The sequence below is a fragment of the Crassostrea angulata genome, chromosome 1 (genome assembly GCF_025612915.1).
Source record: "Crassostrea angulata isolate pt1a10 chromosome 1, ASM2561291v2, whole genome shotgun sequence".
NCBI lineage: Eukaryota > Metazoa > Mollusca > Bivalvia > Ostreida > Ostreidae > Magallana > Magallana angulata.
This window is the reverse complement of record NC_069111.1, coordinates 8,010,688-8,024,518: the sequence shown is the minus strand read 5'-3', so window position 1 is coordinate 8,024,518 and position 13,831 is coordinate 8,010,688. Positions and strand designations below refer to the sequence as shown.

Sequence of the window (13,831 nt, the reverse complement as noted above, 5' to 3'; positions counted from 1 at the left end):
ATGTATGTATTTCAATCACGCATGTTCATCATGACTTAACCATGTTGCATTTATTTGCTTATTTGAAAAGCTCAATTACTAAATATGAATAATTATTGAAAATTGATGATTTAGGGCCTTTTTGATTGCTTCCTGAACTGTACTGTAATTCAATTATTTCAATAATATGTATTTGAGAAATAAATATTTTTCAAAATAAAAGTTGATTGCATTGATTTATTTTATTATCTGATAATATTGCTTTCTTATTTTGATTTCTTACACAAGAACTCGCTTGTCGGAGAGTGGAGTTCTTTATTATTTGTTCCTGAAGACAACATTGATTATATTTGGTAATTTTATGTGTATTCCTATGTATTCACCTGACAACCTCTGTTTTAATAATGTGTATTCAATATACATTAAAAGGACGACACTCGCCATTTTCAATTTATAGGGAGTCCTAGTTTCACTCTTATATAGTATGTTGTGTTTCACTAAGACGTTGAAATGTGACAGGTAATTAAATTTTCAGTTTTTCTCAAGTCTTAAAATTTAAATTTATGATGTATTTGTCAATTTGCTATGAACATCTTTTGGTTTAAAAAAAACTTTTTCAAAGAACTAATTTTTAATGCCTTTCAATTAGATCCAAAGAAACAAATTATATTGCATTCCATCTATCAATACTCGGTCAAAGCCAGTGGCATATGTTTATGTAGGAAATCAAGTGTTTATAACATTTTCAGTTAGGTCGTGAAAATAAGACAGTTTCTAGCAGATCACATAGAAGCCAAAATAACAGAGTTATTCGATTTACGGGACAAGATCGGGATTAGTAGAAGCCGAAATATATATCTTTGCTCAATTGTTCAAAATTCCTAAGCCCCCATCTGAGTTAAAAAGTTTTTCATTATAGAAACAGCAAGGCTGCATCTACACGCCCCGTTTATCAATTGGTCGAAACCTACAGCGACCTATAAGAAAAATCACGGACCGCACGGAATAATCATGATGATGCCAGACTTAAATTCCCATAAGAGACGATTTGGCTGTTTCTTTTTCTAACGTAACGATGTACATTAACAGTAATTTAGTGAATTTTACTTACTTTTTACAATCAATTTATTACTTTGTTAAAAGAAAGATGTAAATATAAACAATAAAATGGTTTCTTTGATGATTCATGCGGATTATGAAGGTAGCGATCATTGCCGAAAATTACGTAACATGCTAACGCGGATTATCTATTTTTTCTGTAATGTCGCCACCTTCATATTCCTCATGAATCACCAAAGAAAGCATTTTATTGTATAAGTCTGTCAATGACTCAATTCACTGACAACTTTAGGTACATAAAGAATTGGCGGACGTAAATTTAAGCTTACAAAAGGATTAAAAAGTAGAAAATTCAAAATTGAAACTGATATCAAAAGTAAGCCTGTATACAAGTTTGATAAAGTGCAGTCATCGGGCCAGACTCATTGACAACATGTCCTATTTTAAAAAAAAAATATCACACCATAATAGAAAACATGTTAGTAGAAATGTTTCTCTGTTTGCTTAAAACATGTCAAATTCCATTATATACCAGTTCTAGTTATTAATTGAGAAATAAGAATCATTCTTTGAATATTATGAGATGATCAAATCCAATACAGTCTCATGGCCTTTATGACAGAGTTGACCATGTTCGACCGTACTTGATCACCTCATAGTATTAAAAAAATGATTCCTTATCACTTATATTTAAAATTTTCCAGCTATTGTTCTTGACATTAAAGTTATTATCATGTCGTATAATCATGCAAACCGCGTATTGCGCCTCAACCGCGTTTTGATGAACTTTATCGGACAATTTGTTACAAAATCGATCCGTAGTGTTATCACTGACAAAGAAACTGGAAAATGTAAAATTATGCACATCAATACAAGCATACACTCTCCCAAGCTGCATAAAATATAAAACATGCACACGTCTCGTTTGAATACAATAAGGTTATATAATCATCTGCAGTACTTTCTTAAATGCCGTACCCAAACAATTTACTCCGGCAACACGGTTTCCAGACCTGGATATCGATGCATCTTTACCTCAGCAACACGGTTTCCAGAGCTGGATATCGATGCATCTTACCTCAGCAACACGGTTTCCAGAGCTGGATATCGATGCATCTTTACCTCAGAAACACGGTTTCCAGACCTGGATATCGATGCATCTTTACCTCAGCAACAAGGTTTCCAGAGCTTGATATCGATGCATCTTTACCTCAGCATCACGGTTTCCAGACCTGGATATCGATGCATCTTTACCTCAGCATCACGGTTTCCAGACCTGGATATCGATGCATCTTTACCTCAGCAACAAGGTTTCCAGAGCTTGATATCGATGCATCTTACCTCAGCAACAAGGTTTCCAGAGCTGGATATCGATACCTCTTACCTCAGCATCACGGTTTCCAGAGCTGGATATCGATGCATCTTACCTCAGCAACACGGTTTCCAGAGCTGGATATCGATGCATCTTTACCTCAGCAACACAGTTTCCAGAGCTGGATATCGATGCATCTTTACCTCAGCAACACGGTTTCCAGAGCTGGATTTCGATGCAACTTTACCTCAGCAACACGGTTTCCAGACCTGGATATCGATGCATCTTTACCTCAGCAACACGGTTTCCAGACCTGGATATCGATGCATCTTTACCTCAGCAACACGGTTTCCAGACCTGGATATCGATGCATCTTACCTCAGCAACACGGTTTCCAGAGCTGGATATCGATGCATCTTACCTCAGCATCACGGTTTCCAGACCTGGATATCGATGTATCTTACCTCAGCAACACGGTTTCCAGAGCTGGATATCGATGCATCTTTACCTCAGCAACACAGTTTCCAGAGCTGGATATCGATGCATCTTTACCTCAGCAACACGGTTTCCAGAGCTGGATATCAATGCATCTTTACCTCAGCAACACGGTTTCCAGACCTGGATATCGATGCATCTTACCTCAGCATCACGGTTTCCAGACCTGGATATCGATGTATCTTACCTCAGCAACACGGTTTCCAGAGCTGGATATCGATGCATCTTTACCTCAGCAACACGGTTTCCAGACCTGGATATCGATGCATCATTACCTCAGCAACACGGTTTCCAGACTTGGATATCGATGCATCTTACCTCAGCAACACGGTTTCCAGACCTGGATATCAATGCATCTTTACCTCAGCAACACGGTTTCCAGAGCTGGATATCAATGCATCTTTACCTCAGCAACACGGTTTCCAGAGCTGGATATCGATGCATCATTACCTCAGCAACACGGTTTCCAGAGCTGGATATCAATGCATCTTTACCTCAGCAACACGGTTTCCAGAGCTGAATATCGATGCATCATTACCTCAGCAACACGGTTTCCAGACCTGGATATCGATGCATCATTGCCTCAGCAACACGGTTTCCAGACTTGGATATCGATGCATCTTACCTCAGCAACACGGTTTCTAGAGCTGGATATCAATGCATCTTTACCTCAGCAACACGGTTTCCAGAGCTGGATATCAATGCATCTTTACCTCAGCAACACGGTTTCCAGAGCTGGATATCGATGCATCATTACCTCAGCAACACGGTTTCCAGAGCTGGATATCGATGCATCTTTACCTCAGCAACACGGTTTCCAGACCTGGATATCGATGCATCTTTACCTCAGCAACACGGTTTCCAGACCTGGATATCGATGCATCTTTACCTCAGCAACACGGTTTCCAGAGCTGGATATCGATGCATCTTACCTCAGCAACACGGTTTCTAGAGCTGGATATCAATGCATCTTTACCTCAGCAACACGGTTTCCAGAGCTGGATATCGATGCATCTTTACCTCAGCAACACGGTTTCCAGACTTGGATATCGATGCATCTTACCTCAGCAACACGGTTTCCAGAGCTGGATATCGATGCATCTTTACCTCAGCAACACGGTTTCCAGACCTGGATATCGATGCATCTTTACCTCAGCAACACAGTTTCCAGAGCTGGATATCGATGCATCTTTACCTCAGCAACACGGTTTCCAGACTTGGATATCGATGCGTCTTTACCTCAGCAACACGGTTTCCAGGTTTTGATTTCGATGCATCTTTACATAGTAATAGAGCGACGGATGAGATTCCAAGGGTCTGCTGTACGGATAGTGTTTACATGCAATAACAATATAATGAATTTTTGGTTCCAAATGAGGATCTGTGTTGGAAAGATTTAATTGATAATTTTTCAAGTATACACCCCGCATGTTGTGGTGTACGTAGTATTTTAAGTTAATTTTTCTGTTTAGATGAACTGTTCACATGGTTGGTAATATAAACAGTGCTATAGGTGTCAACATTGTAAAATAGTACCAGAGTGATTTGAGAACACTACTCACCGGCCAGTGCCAGGTACGACTTTGATCGATGGACTCGGAGACAATGGACGTCATGTATGCTGCTAACGCTTCCAACATGACTACCGAGCCAGGAAACAACCTGTCGGACTTACACTCAAATCTAGATACCCTCTTCTTGCTCGTCTGTGGAATGATTGTGTATTGTAAGTACAAGTATTAATTATGTTCAATCCAAACTAAAAACTATGGAAGGTCTCAACTGCTTTAGGTGGATGAAAATTCATTTTAAGATGATACTTCATTATATGCTGATGCTTCAACATTGCATGCTGTTACTTTATCATTACATGTTGATACTACCTAATTATATGCTGATACTTTATCATTACATGCTGATACTACTTCATTATATGCTGACACTTTATATAGCATTACATGCCGATACTACCTCATTATATGCTGATACTTTATCATTACATGCCGATACTACCTCATTATATGCTGATACTTTATCATTACATGCCGATACTACCTCATTATATGCTGACACTTCATCATTACATGCTGATACTACTTAATCATATGCTGACACTTTTTGTAGCATTACAAAATGATACTTATCTACCTCATTATATGCTGATACTTTATCATTACATGCTGATACTACTTCATTATATGCTGACACTTTATTTAGCATTTATAATTTACATGCTGATACTACCTCATTACATGCTGATACTTTAGCATAACATGCCGGTACTACATGTACCTAATTATATGCTGATACTATAGCATTATATGCTGATACTTTATCATTACATGCTTAATAAATACTACATCATTATATGCTGATACTTAAGCATTACATGCTGATATCATATTACGAGCACGCGGGTGTTTAGGTAAGAAATGCTTATATTATACAATTCATCTTATGGAATTCGAAAGCAGATATCGATTCATGCGGGACCGTTAATCAACCATGGAACTGACGCAATCCTAACCGTGTACATAATATTTAGCTACAGGTATGCCGGTATACCTGTGATGTCGTACACAAGTCATACACGCCCCACGTGCTCATCAGATGTTGCAGGTATTTAAAAAAGGCGTTCCTTCAGAAAGTGCTATGTGAAAATGCTACAATGTGGTTTTAAAATAAATAACTAGAAATTTAATTTAGCCGTTCTATGTTCCGTTTTGTTAAAATTTTAAAAGCTATAGATTACACTGACCGTAACATGCAAATGCTGGTTCAAACCGGCTGTTACCTAAAGTTGGAAAGTGATTACCTTTTTCAAAATTAAGCCGACGTAGCAGTTTTTATATCCTCGTCGGGTACGTGTACTTTGGTGAATTTTGAAATATTGTTCAATAAGCGCATTTTGTACGCAAAGGGCAAACACCGCCCCTAAAACACCAAGTTTTGATGCTCAATATTTACACCACACAATGATTAACTAATTAAGTTTAAAAAATGTTTTGTTTTTTTTAAATTAGCTATGCTGAACTGAACTAGACTGAAATTACACCTATGTACAATCGAACCATTTGTTCCACATGCATTAAAATGCCCAGACTATCTTAAGAGATGAATTATGAGATAATATTACCAAGTTTCCAATATTTATTATTATTCAATAATATTTCATAAATAAGTGTACATCTGGCATCAGTAAGGTAACACACACACACACAGTCATGAGAGAGAGATTCCATGCTATTAAACATCAACACGTAGAGAACCATCACAGGTTTGTTGCGTAACACGCCCTGATCACTCCGTCCCTCAGTGAACACGTGTGGAGAATTCTGGAGGCACTTTAAATTCACTGAACCATGCCTCACGGATCTTCCTCTCTCTAAAATGATACTTGAGTGAAACAGTTTGAAAGCTCAACGACCCGAAGCCACCGATCGATATATTACCACGTGACTTCATCAAATAAAATTGTGTATAAATACATGTGTACATTGTATGATTTGTCTGATTTGGACTTATATTAACAGTATTGCAAAATGGCAGAAAACGTCTCAATGATAATAGCGGTAGTCCCGAGGCTAACTACCATAGAAAACAACCTGGATATTCTGTTTTTAATAATTATGGGAATGTGCATAGTTTGTAAGTTTTCTGCATTATTACTATCCGTAACTTTTATGTTTTCATGCATTATTTTTTTTTAATCCTACCTTTAATTTTCTTTATCTTTTGAGTTTAAGTAATCACAATTTTTCTTTAACATCATAATTTCTTGTAAGAAAACCCATAAGGTCTTTAATTGTTTCATTTATTTGGCAGAGACATAACGAATGAAGAAAAAATATGTATAAAAGATACATTTGCCTGTAGTAGATATGTTTTCTTACATTTTTTCTTATATGTTAGCTGTGTTAAGATTTCCAAACGTATTTAACTGAATTTTATCATATTGCGAATTGGTGTTTATCCAAGTATCTGTCCTATAATCCATAAAAGTTTCGTGCAACAAACATTAATTTTATCACTGGTGTAAAAAAAATTAAGTCATCGTTCCTACTCTGCTGAGAAATATATATCTAGTCAATCATGAAATCAATACCTTTGGGTTTATTTTACAGGCACGTAGCATCAAAGGGGGGGGGGGGGGGTGTAGAGAGGGGGCAGCCCCCCTCCACTTTTTGTCGCAGCAAAGAATGTTCTTAAATTTACATATAAAAAGTGAATTATCAAGGTGTCCCCCCCCCCCCCCACACACACTTTTTTGAGACCAAGTGAAAAAGTAAAAATAAGGCAATGAACAGTGAAGATTTTTTGGATGAGTCTACCCCCCCCCCCCCACTTTCAAAAACGATGCTACGTGCCTGTTTTAAATTTTGATTTCATTAATATTCATTGCTTGCTCCGACCAGCAGGTGAAGAGAAAATATTAATAAAACCACATTAATTTGCCAATCTTCTAAATCATAATCTTCAGGAGGGAAGTTACCCAATAATCTCTTGCAATGACCCAAAAGAGGGAGGGAATGGGCGGGGGTTGGGATGGGGTGGGATGGGGGTGGCGCATGAGACCTCTTACATGTATACCTCTCTATATTGTATATCACTCAAGCATGATAAACGTTGAACGTAAAGTATTGAAACTAATGTATTTAACTAAACCATTGAAGTATGGCTTTAGTAAGTTTAATGCATGTTTGTGTTGGGTTTTTTTTTACAGTTATGCAATGTGGGTTTGCCTTCCTGGAGGCCGGCGCTGTTAGAAGTAAAAACACAACAAACATTCTGATAAAGAATGTGATGGATTTGTGTAAGTTAATTCATTACCTATATAACGATGACATATCACGTCTTTGATAAAAACCGATTAGAATCAAATATCAAATTAGTCATGGTATAAAAAAAATCATTTAGAACAATTTAGAATATTGAATGAATTACGTACACTATCAGGCTCACCGACAAGGACTAAAATGCGGTAAATGTTGACCTATTATGATAAGTTGTTAATTGAATTTCCTGAAAGATGAAAAGAAAAACGCATGTATATTGACATATACATGTATAAAATTGGGGGGGGGGGGGGGTTATTCGTGTAATACAGTCATGGTCGTATGTATAACATTTATAACAATCAAAACAAGCCTAACCTTATCGCTCTATACGCATAACCGTAAAGAAAGGACTCATTCCAGCATCCAACAAGGAATTGTTTAATTTGAACCCAATGCTAGTTCATACATGTACAGCTGTTGAATCTCGTCAAAGTACGGGTCATTGTGAAATAATACAGGGTACGGTACTAGGTATTGTCGGAACTCATTGACAAACTATTTTGCCTTTTCCTATCACGAAGTTAGCTCATGCAGCATTCCATTAAATGTCTACACAGCCCATCTTTGAGTTATCCTGACCTTGACAATGCACTAGAAAAAACTAGTTTTAACCTTGAAAAGACGCTGGAGCTTAGTATGCTAGCGGTGTGGCATGGCATGCTCATTAAAGAATTAAAGACCAAAAGTTATTGTCGTTGTCCGACCGTCTTCTCTTCTGAATTGATAGTGATCAATAACAATTTTTGAATCATTATACTTTATATTAGCATAAAGCTGTGCATATTGGAGATGATTTCGCACTGTAGGTTTTTAACTTCACGCTTCATTTAACCAAAGTTATTCGTTCGTTAATGTAAAATTGACAAACTGAGATCGATGCAGATTTTAATGTCAAAAATTCAAATAAACGGTATCACACCAGTCCATGTACATGTACTTAAAGATCTTTCTATGCATCGTTTCTCACCCACTTACATGTCATGAACACGTCCGTGAACATGTAAGAATGAAGCATAATTTAGGTGTGTACATGTATATCGCACACGAACAAAAATTCAATACTACACCTTTGTGAGATATTAGAATACACTGTCTTCTGACTAAATTGTGAACATTTTCACATGTGTATATAAAAGGTCTAAAAATTGCCATAATATGAAATATATACTATTAAAATGATGATACCGTATATAATCACTATTAATCTTACTAATGAGTTTTCTGTCCGGTGGGATACATGTGTTGTTCTTGATTTCCCAGTTATTTCCGGAGTGTCCTATTGGCTCTTTGGTTTCGCCTTCGCCTTTGGAGATGGTGGAGAGGCAGACAAGTTTATTGGACTGAAGTACTTCGCCTCCCACAGTCTTCCACACAGGCAGTACGCCATGTTCTTCTTCCAGTTCACGTTCGCAGCCACTGCCTCCACCATCGTGTCCGGGGCTGTTGCGGAGCGTTGCGAATTTGTTGCTTACTTCGTTTATAGCGTGTTTATTACAGGTATGTTTTAAAATGCTTTCCGTTAAAACTTGGTACTATAAAAACCAAGCTCCCTAGAAACATTTATTCTCCGGTTCAAATATGATTTGAAATGATGATCATAGCATTATAATTTTTAAGATCGAATAAATGTATTACTGTAAAGAAGGACTAATTTGAAAAAAGGCCAGACGATTGGAATATGATTTAGTTGAGTTTCACTGTGTGCGCGAAGAGCGATAACTCTGTGAATGCCATTTATAGGTTTCATCTACCCGGTAGTAACCCACTGGGCGTGGTCCTCCGGCGGATGGTTAACTGTGGGGGACAGCTACGCCGCCCTTAACAACGAGGTCGTCGCTTATCAGGTATTCAAACATCCTTGTATTGACAAAAATTTTAAATGAACGTCATATTGTGGAAATACCCAGTTCAAAATTTGCAGAAAAGTTAATTGAGGGTTGTCAGTGAATCCCTATGATGAACCAATACAAAGGAAACTGTTTACGCTAGTAATGTATTTTTTTCTTGGTTTAACATTTTCCTTTCAATGTACAATTTGGTATACGAAAGTTCCCATCCGAGCGCAAAATGGAAACGGATTTTTCATGTCAAAAGACAAAGTTTAATAATCCCCAATATACAAAGAGAACAGTTACTGTTATATCAAGCTTCAATTTCCTCAGGATGAACTTGTTCTATGTAATGCAACAAATGTCTGTCATTTTCACCAAAAAAAATAAAATAAAAAATAATAAAACTTCCCCTCCCCCCCCAAAAAAAAACCCAGATCTTCGGTACCGTTCACCATACCTTAACTGTTTTTGACAGGACTTCGCCGGAAGTGGTGTTGTTCACGTGCTCGGAGGAATCGCTGCCCTGATTGGAGCAATTATGTTGGGCCCCAGACTTGGCCGATTTCATCGCAGTTCCAACACAGTAGCCACCATCAGGGGTCACTCAGTACCCGTAAGTAAAAAAAACCCAACACGTGTGATACCTCATTGTTCTATAACATAACTGTACATTTATATACATATATAGTAAAAAGGAAAGACCCACTACCAGGGGTCTTGCATTGATTACTTGCATTGTCTTTATAATTCTATTTGCTACGTGTTTGGAAAATTTTAAATGCTAAAATGTTGAATAATATTCATTTTGACATACAGATTGCGGCTTTGGGTGGATTCATTCTGTTTTTCGGATTTTTGGCCTTCAATGGCGGATCCCAGCTCACAATCAGTAACAGCGGTGACGGCGAGGCTCTTGCAAGAGCTGTCGTCAATACCGTCATTTCCGGTTCCTTCGCCGCCTTTATGTCGCTCATCCTTAATCGACTCAGAGTCTTTGGGAATACTTGGAGTCTTCTGGTCACAATTAATGGTGCTTTAACGGGAATGGTACGTATCTGATTTGAGTTTGAAGACAGTTTATGTTATGTACCATAACATTTACATCTACCAAGTACGATTCCTTCCATTTCTTACGGAAATTGATATAAATTCTGTAGAGACTGACAGGACTGAAATCTACACGCCCCGTTTATCGACTGGTAAAAACCTTAAACTAAGGAAAATTACGCACTGCACGAAATAATGATGATGTCAGACTCAAGTTCCTATATAAGATGATTTGGCTGTTTCATTTATCTAACGTACTGATACAATAAATTAATTATTTTTTCTTACTTTTTACGATCAATTTATTGATTTGTTAAAAAGAAAGATGTAAATATAAACAACAAAGTGCTTTCTTTGATGATTCACGCGGGTTATGAAGGTAGCGATAATTGCAGAGAAAACTACATAAACGATAACGCAGTTAATGTATTTTTTTCTGCAATGACGTCACCTTTATGCCCACATGAATCACCAAACAAAGCATTGTTTTGTTTAATTCAAATCATCCACTATGGTGTCTGATCAAAATCTCTAGACTCAAAAATGTACGATTCTTATTATATTACAAGAAGATCTTTTGAAGCTTTAAATTTATTTATGCACATAGAAAATTCTCACAAATATGTTTTATTCTAGGTTATAGAATGTATCACTTGAAAATGTTGTATTCGTTTGAAAGATGGAAATATGTTATGTCTTTGTTATTTATGATGGTCTTTGGTCTGCTCACAAGGTTGCTATCTGTGCCGGATGTAACGTCTACGAGCCATATGCCGCATGCGTAGTGGGACTTATCGCCGCCATTGTATTCCGAACCTACTCTGTCCTGATGATAAAGCTTGGTATAGACGATCCTCTGGATGCCGTAGCAGGTTTTGCATTTACCAAACATCATTTAAGCATTCAATGCTTATATGTATTCATTATGATGTCTATTTGTATGAAATATTTATGCATCGTCGCTTTAAAGCCATTATATAGTTACGCTCTTAATCAGGGATATGAAACATACATGGAACAGCCATACAGTTGTATTAACATGTTATTTGGTACGCTTCCGCGACTTTAAATATAATGCCAGAAACTTTGTCGTCAGAATTTTTCATTAATATTGACGAATAGATATGATTTAATGATTATGTTCCATTAGTACACGTCAAATTGGTTAGGTAAGTTTGAACGTTTCATTTAATCATACAATTATGTACACTCAAAATGGAGAATGACGTCTATTTTTGTGCTCCTGGCGCATGAATTAGCTACATGTAAGTGTATTCATAGGAGATGGAACGTCGCAGATTTCCAATGTAAACATATGGGGAAATATATACTGAATGTAAACATCAAAATTTAATAGGTTGTATTGAAGATAGTTAAAGAAAATATATGATTATAAATTCAGTGATGTTATTGCAGTTTGTCAAATTAAATGCTCTTTTTTACCAACACTTGAATGAAAAAAATACATACATACGTTTTCCAAACAATTAGGATATAAAATTCACTTAATGCAAATGTTTACATGCACATGTACGATGTTATGCATTTCGTTTGATAGTGCACTTTGGAGGTGGGAGCTGGGGTTTAATTGCTGTTGCGTTCTTCGATAGCAAAGAAGGAATTTTTTATGCTGGAAATCTTAAATCTGGATACGTAAGTATTTCAGTCTGCTTTCTTGATTCTGTAACTTCCATATTTATTTCACATGTCTATCTTTATATGGACAGTGCTAAGGTATTTGGCACTAAGTGTACAAATAGTCTATTTTTACAGAAAATTATAAAGCACTATTTTGCTAATTCTTCTTTTAACATTATGCTAACATGCACAGCATTGACATGTAAGATTCAGTAATAAATTGACACTTCAAAAATCCTGGGAAACTTGTTTAAAGTTTTTTTTTAAATTTAATATAGAAACTTGGCTGGCAGTGCATAGGGTTGGCGGCCATTGTAGCTTGGACAGCCTCGCTTTCATGTCTGGTGTTCGGGTTACTGAGATGTTTTAAAATTCTTAGAGTCCCCCAAGAAGAAGAAGAAAAAGGTTAACATATAAAGTTTAAATTAAATATCTCAAATTGTTTTATAAACGCTCTGGCTTGAAAGGATTGAAATTTCAGATCCTGCTCTGCTTTTTTTAGAGGCTCAACTTGGTTTTTTGTTTGGTTTTTTTCCCAGGTTTGGACATTCCAAAACACAACGAGCCGGCGTACCCCGTTGAAGCTTATGGACACGGTCATATTGAGCGCCTCATTCAGATACTGGAAAACAACCCCACAGTTGTCACCCAGGGTAGGTCCTTGGTCTCCACCAGTAGCATTGGTATAATCGTTACCAATGTTCCATGGATAGATAACTTTAGAATCTGTACTTACCATTAGACTGTTTTTACATAATTTTATCATTGATTCTTAGTTTTTATTCAATTTTTTTCCAATGCATTATGCAATGACTTACATACCATTTCAGGATTTGCAAACATGGCATTCGAAAGAGAGATAACAGACAAAGGACCTTACGAAAATCCGGAATCTCGTCATGTTGTCGTGAATGGTTCTTCCGAGAAGGCTAAGCCCATCAACAAGTCCGGTAATGGCATCACCATCACTGTTAACAACACCAAACTGTGATGTCATTTCAATCCGCGACTATAAACTAACTCCAACCTGTTGTTGGTGGTTTAAAAATTTCAAAAAACTTGCTGCCCCCCCTTTATGATTACATATATTATATTTTGTTCATGAAAATCCACAGTTTATATCCTGTAAGCATATTTGCATTGCTTTTACATACTTGTGTATTTTTCTGTATAAAAAAATATGCTATTTTTTATATACATTTTCAATCCACGTAAATTGTTGTTACATGTATATTTCATATAATGTTTTCAATCGTGTGTGTCGCAAATTATACATAAAATGGCATACATGCATGTTCAGGTTACATAATGAAATTTCAAACTAGCGTGTTCTGCTCATAAACAAATGCATATGATGGTGCTTATATATCGATGATGATGATGATGATGATGATGATCATGATGATCATGAGGATAAAGATGAAATTTACATACTGCGAGTTGTTATTTATAATTTACTTTTTCATATCTGCGAACAAAGGTAAAGCTATGAGAATGAACAAACAATATTTTAAAGCTCTTATATTTACAGTTCGGCAGCATTAAAAACCCCTCTTCCTTAGAAAGAGTGACACAATTTGACAATTTGCCCTAAAAAAGAGTTTGTATGCAATTCGGCATTTAAATCTCCA

General features: G+C 36.6%; 1 protein-coding gene across 2 annotated transcripts; it reads left to right on the top strand.

Moving 5' to 3' along the window:
- Positions 1–4,400: 4,400 nt before the first annotated feature.
- Positions 4,401–13,575, top strand: LOC128174678 (putative ammonium transporter 1). Of its 2 annotated transcripts, none has more exons than XM_052840174.1 (11): positions 4,401–4,571; positions 7,569–7,658; positions 8,944–9,180; positions 9,424–9,527; positions 9,991–10,128; positions 10,332–10,562; positions 11,296–11,434; positions 12,121–12,215; positions 12,479–12,605; positions 12,740–12,853; positions 13,031–13,574. In XM_052840174.1, the coding sequence occupies exons 1-11, from the start codon at positions 4,436–4,438 to the stop codon at positions 13,189–13,191; spliced, it is 1,572 nt and encodes a 523-aa protein (XP_052696134.1). In that variant the 5' UTR covers positions 4,401–4,435; the 3' UTR covers positions 13,192–13,574. The 2 variants fall into 2 exon arrangements, with proteins under 2 accessions (XP_052696134.1, XP_052696140.1); XM_052840180.1 differs by lacking the exon at positions 4,401–4,571 and adding an exon at positions 6,081–6,493 and having other exon boundaries at positions 13,031–13,575.
- The last annotated feature ends 256 nt before the right edge of the window (positions 13,576–13,831 follow it).

What these genes read in the sequence shown, in the direction of transcription:
- LOC128174678 (XM_052840174.1), top strand. Translation starts at nt 4,436, where the DNA reads ATGGACTCGGAGACAATGGACGTCATGTATGCTGCTAACGCTTCCAAC. An exon ending in ATGGTGCTTTAACGGGAATG is followed by an intron (nt 10,563 to 11,295) that starts GTACGTATCTGA and finishes TCTGCTCACAAG; the next exon opens with GTTGCTATCTGTGCCGGATG. An exon ending in TCCTCTGGATGCCGTAGCAG is followed by an intron (nt 11,435 to 12,120) that starts GTTTTGCATTTA and finishes TTCGTTTGATAG; the next exon opens with TGCACTTTGGAGGTGGGAGC.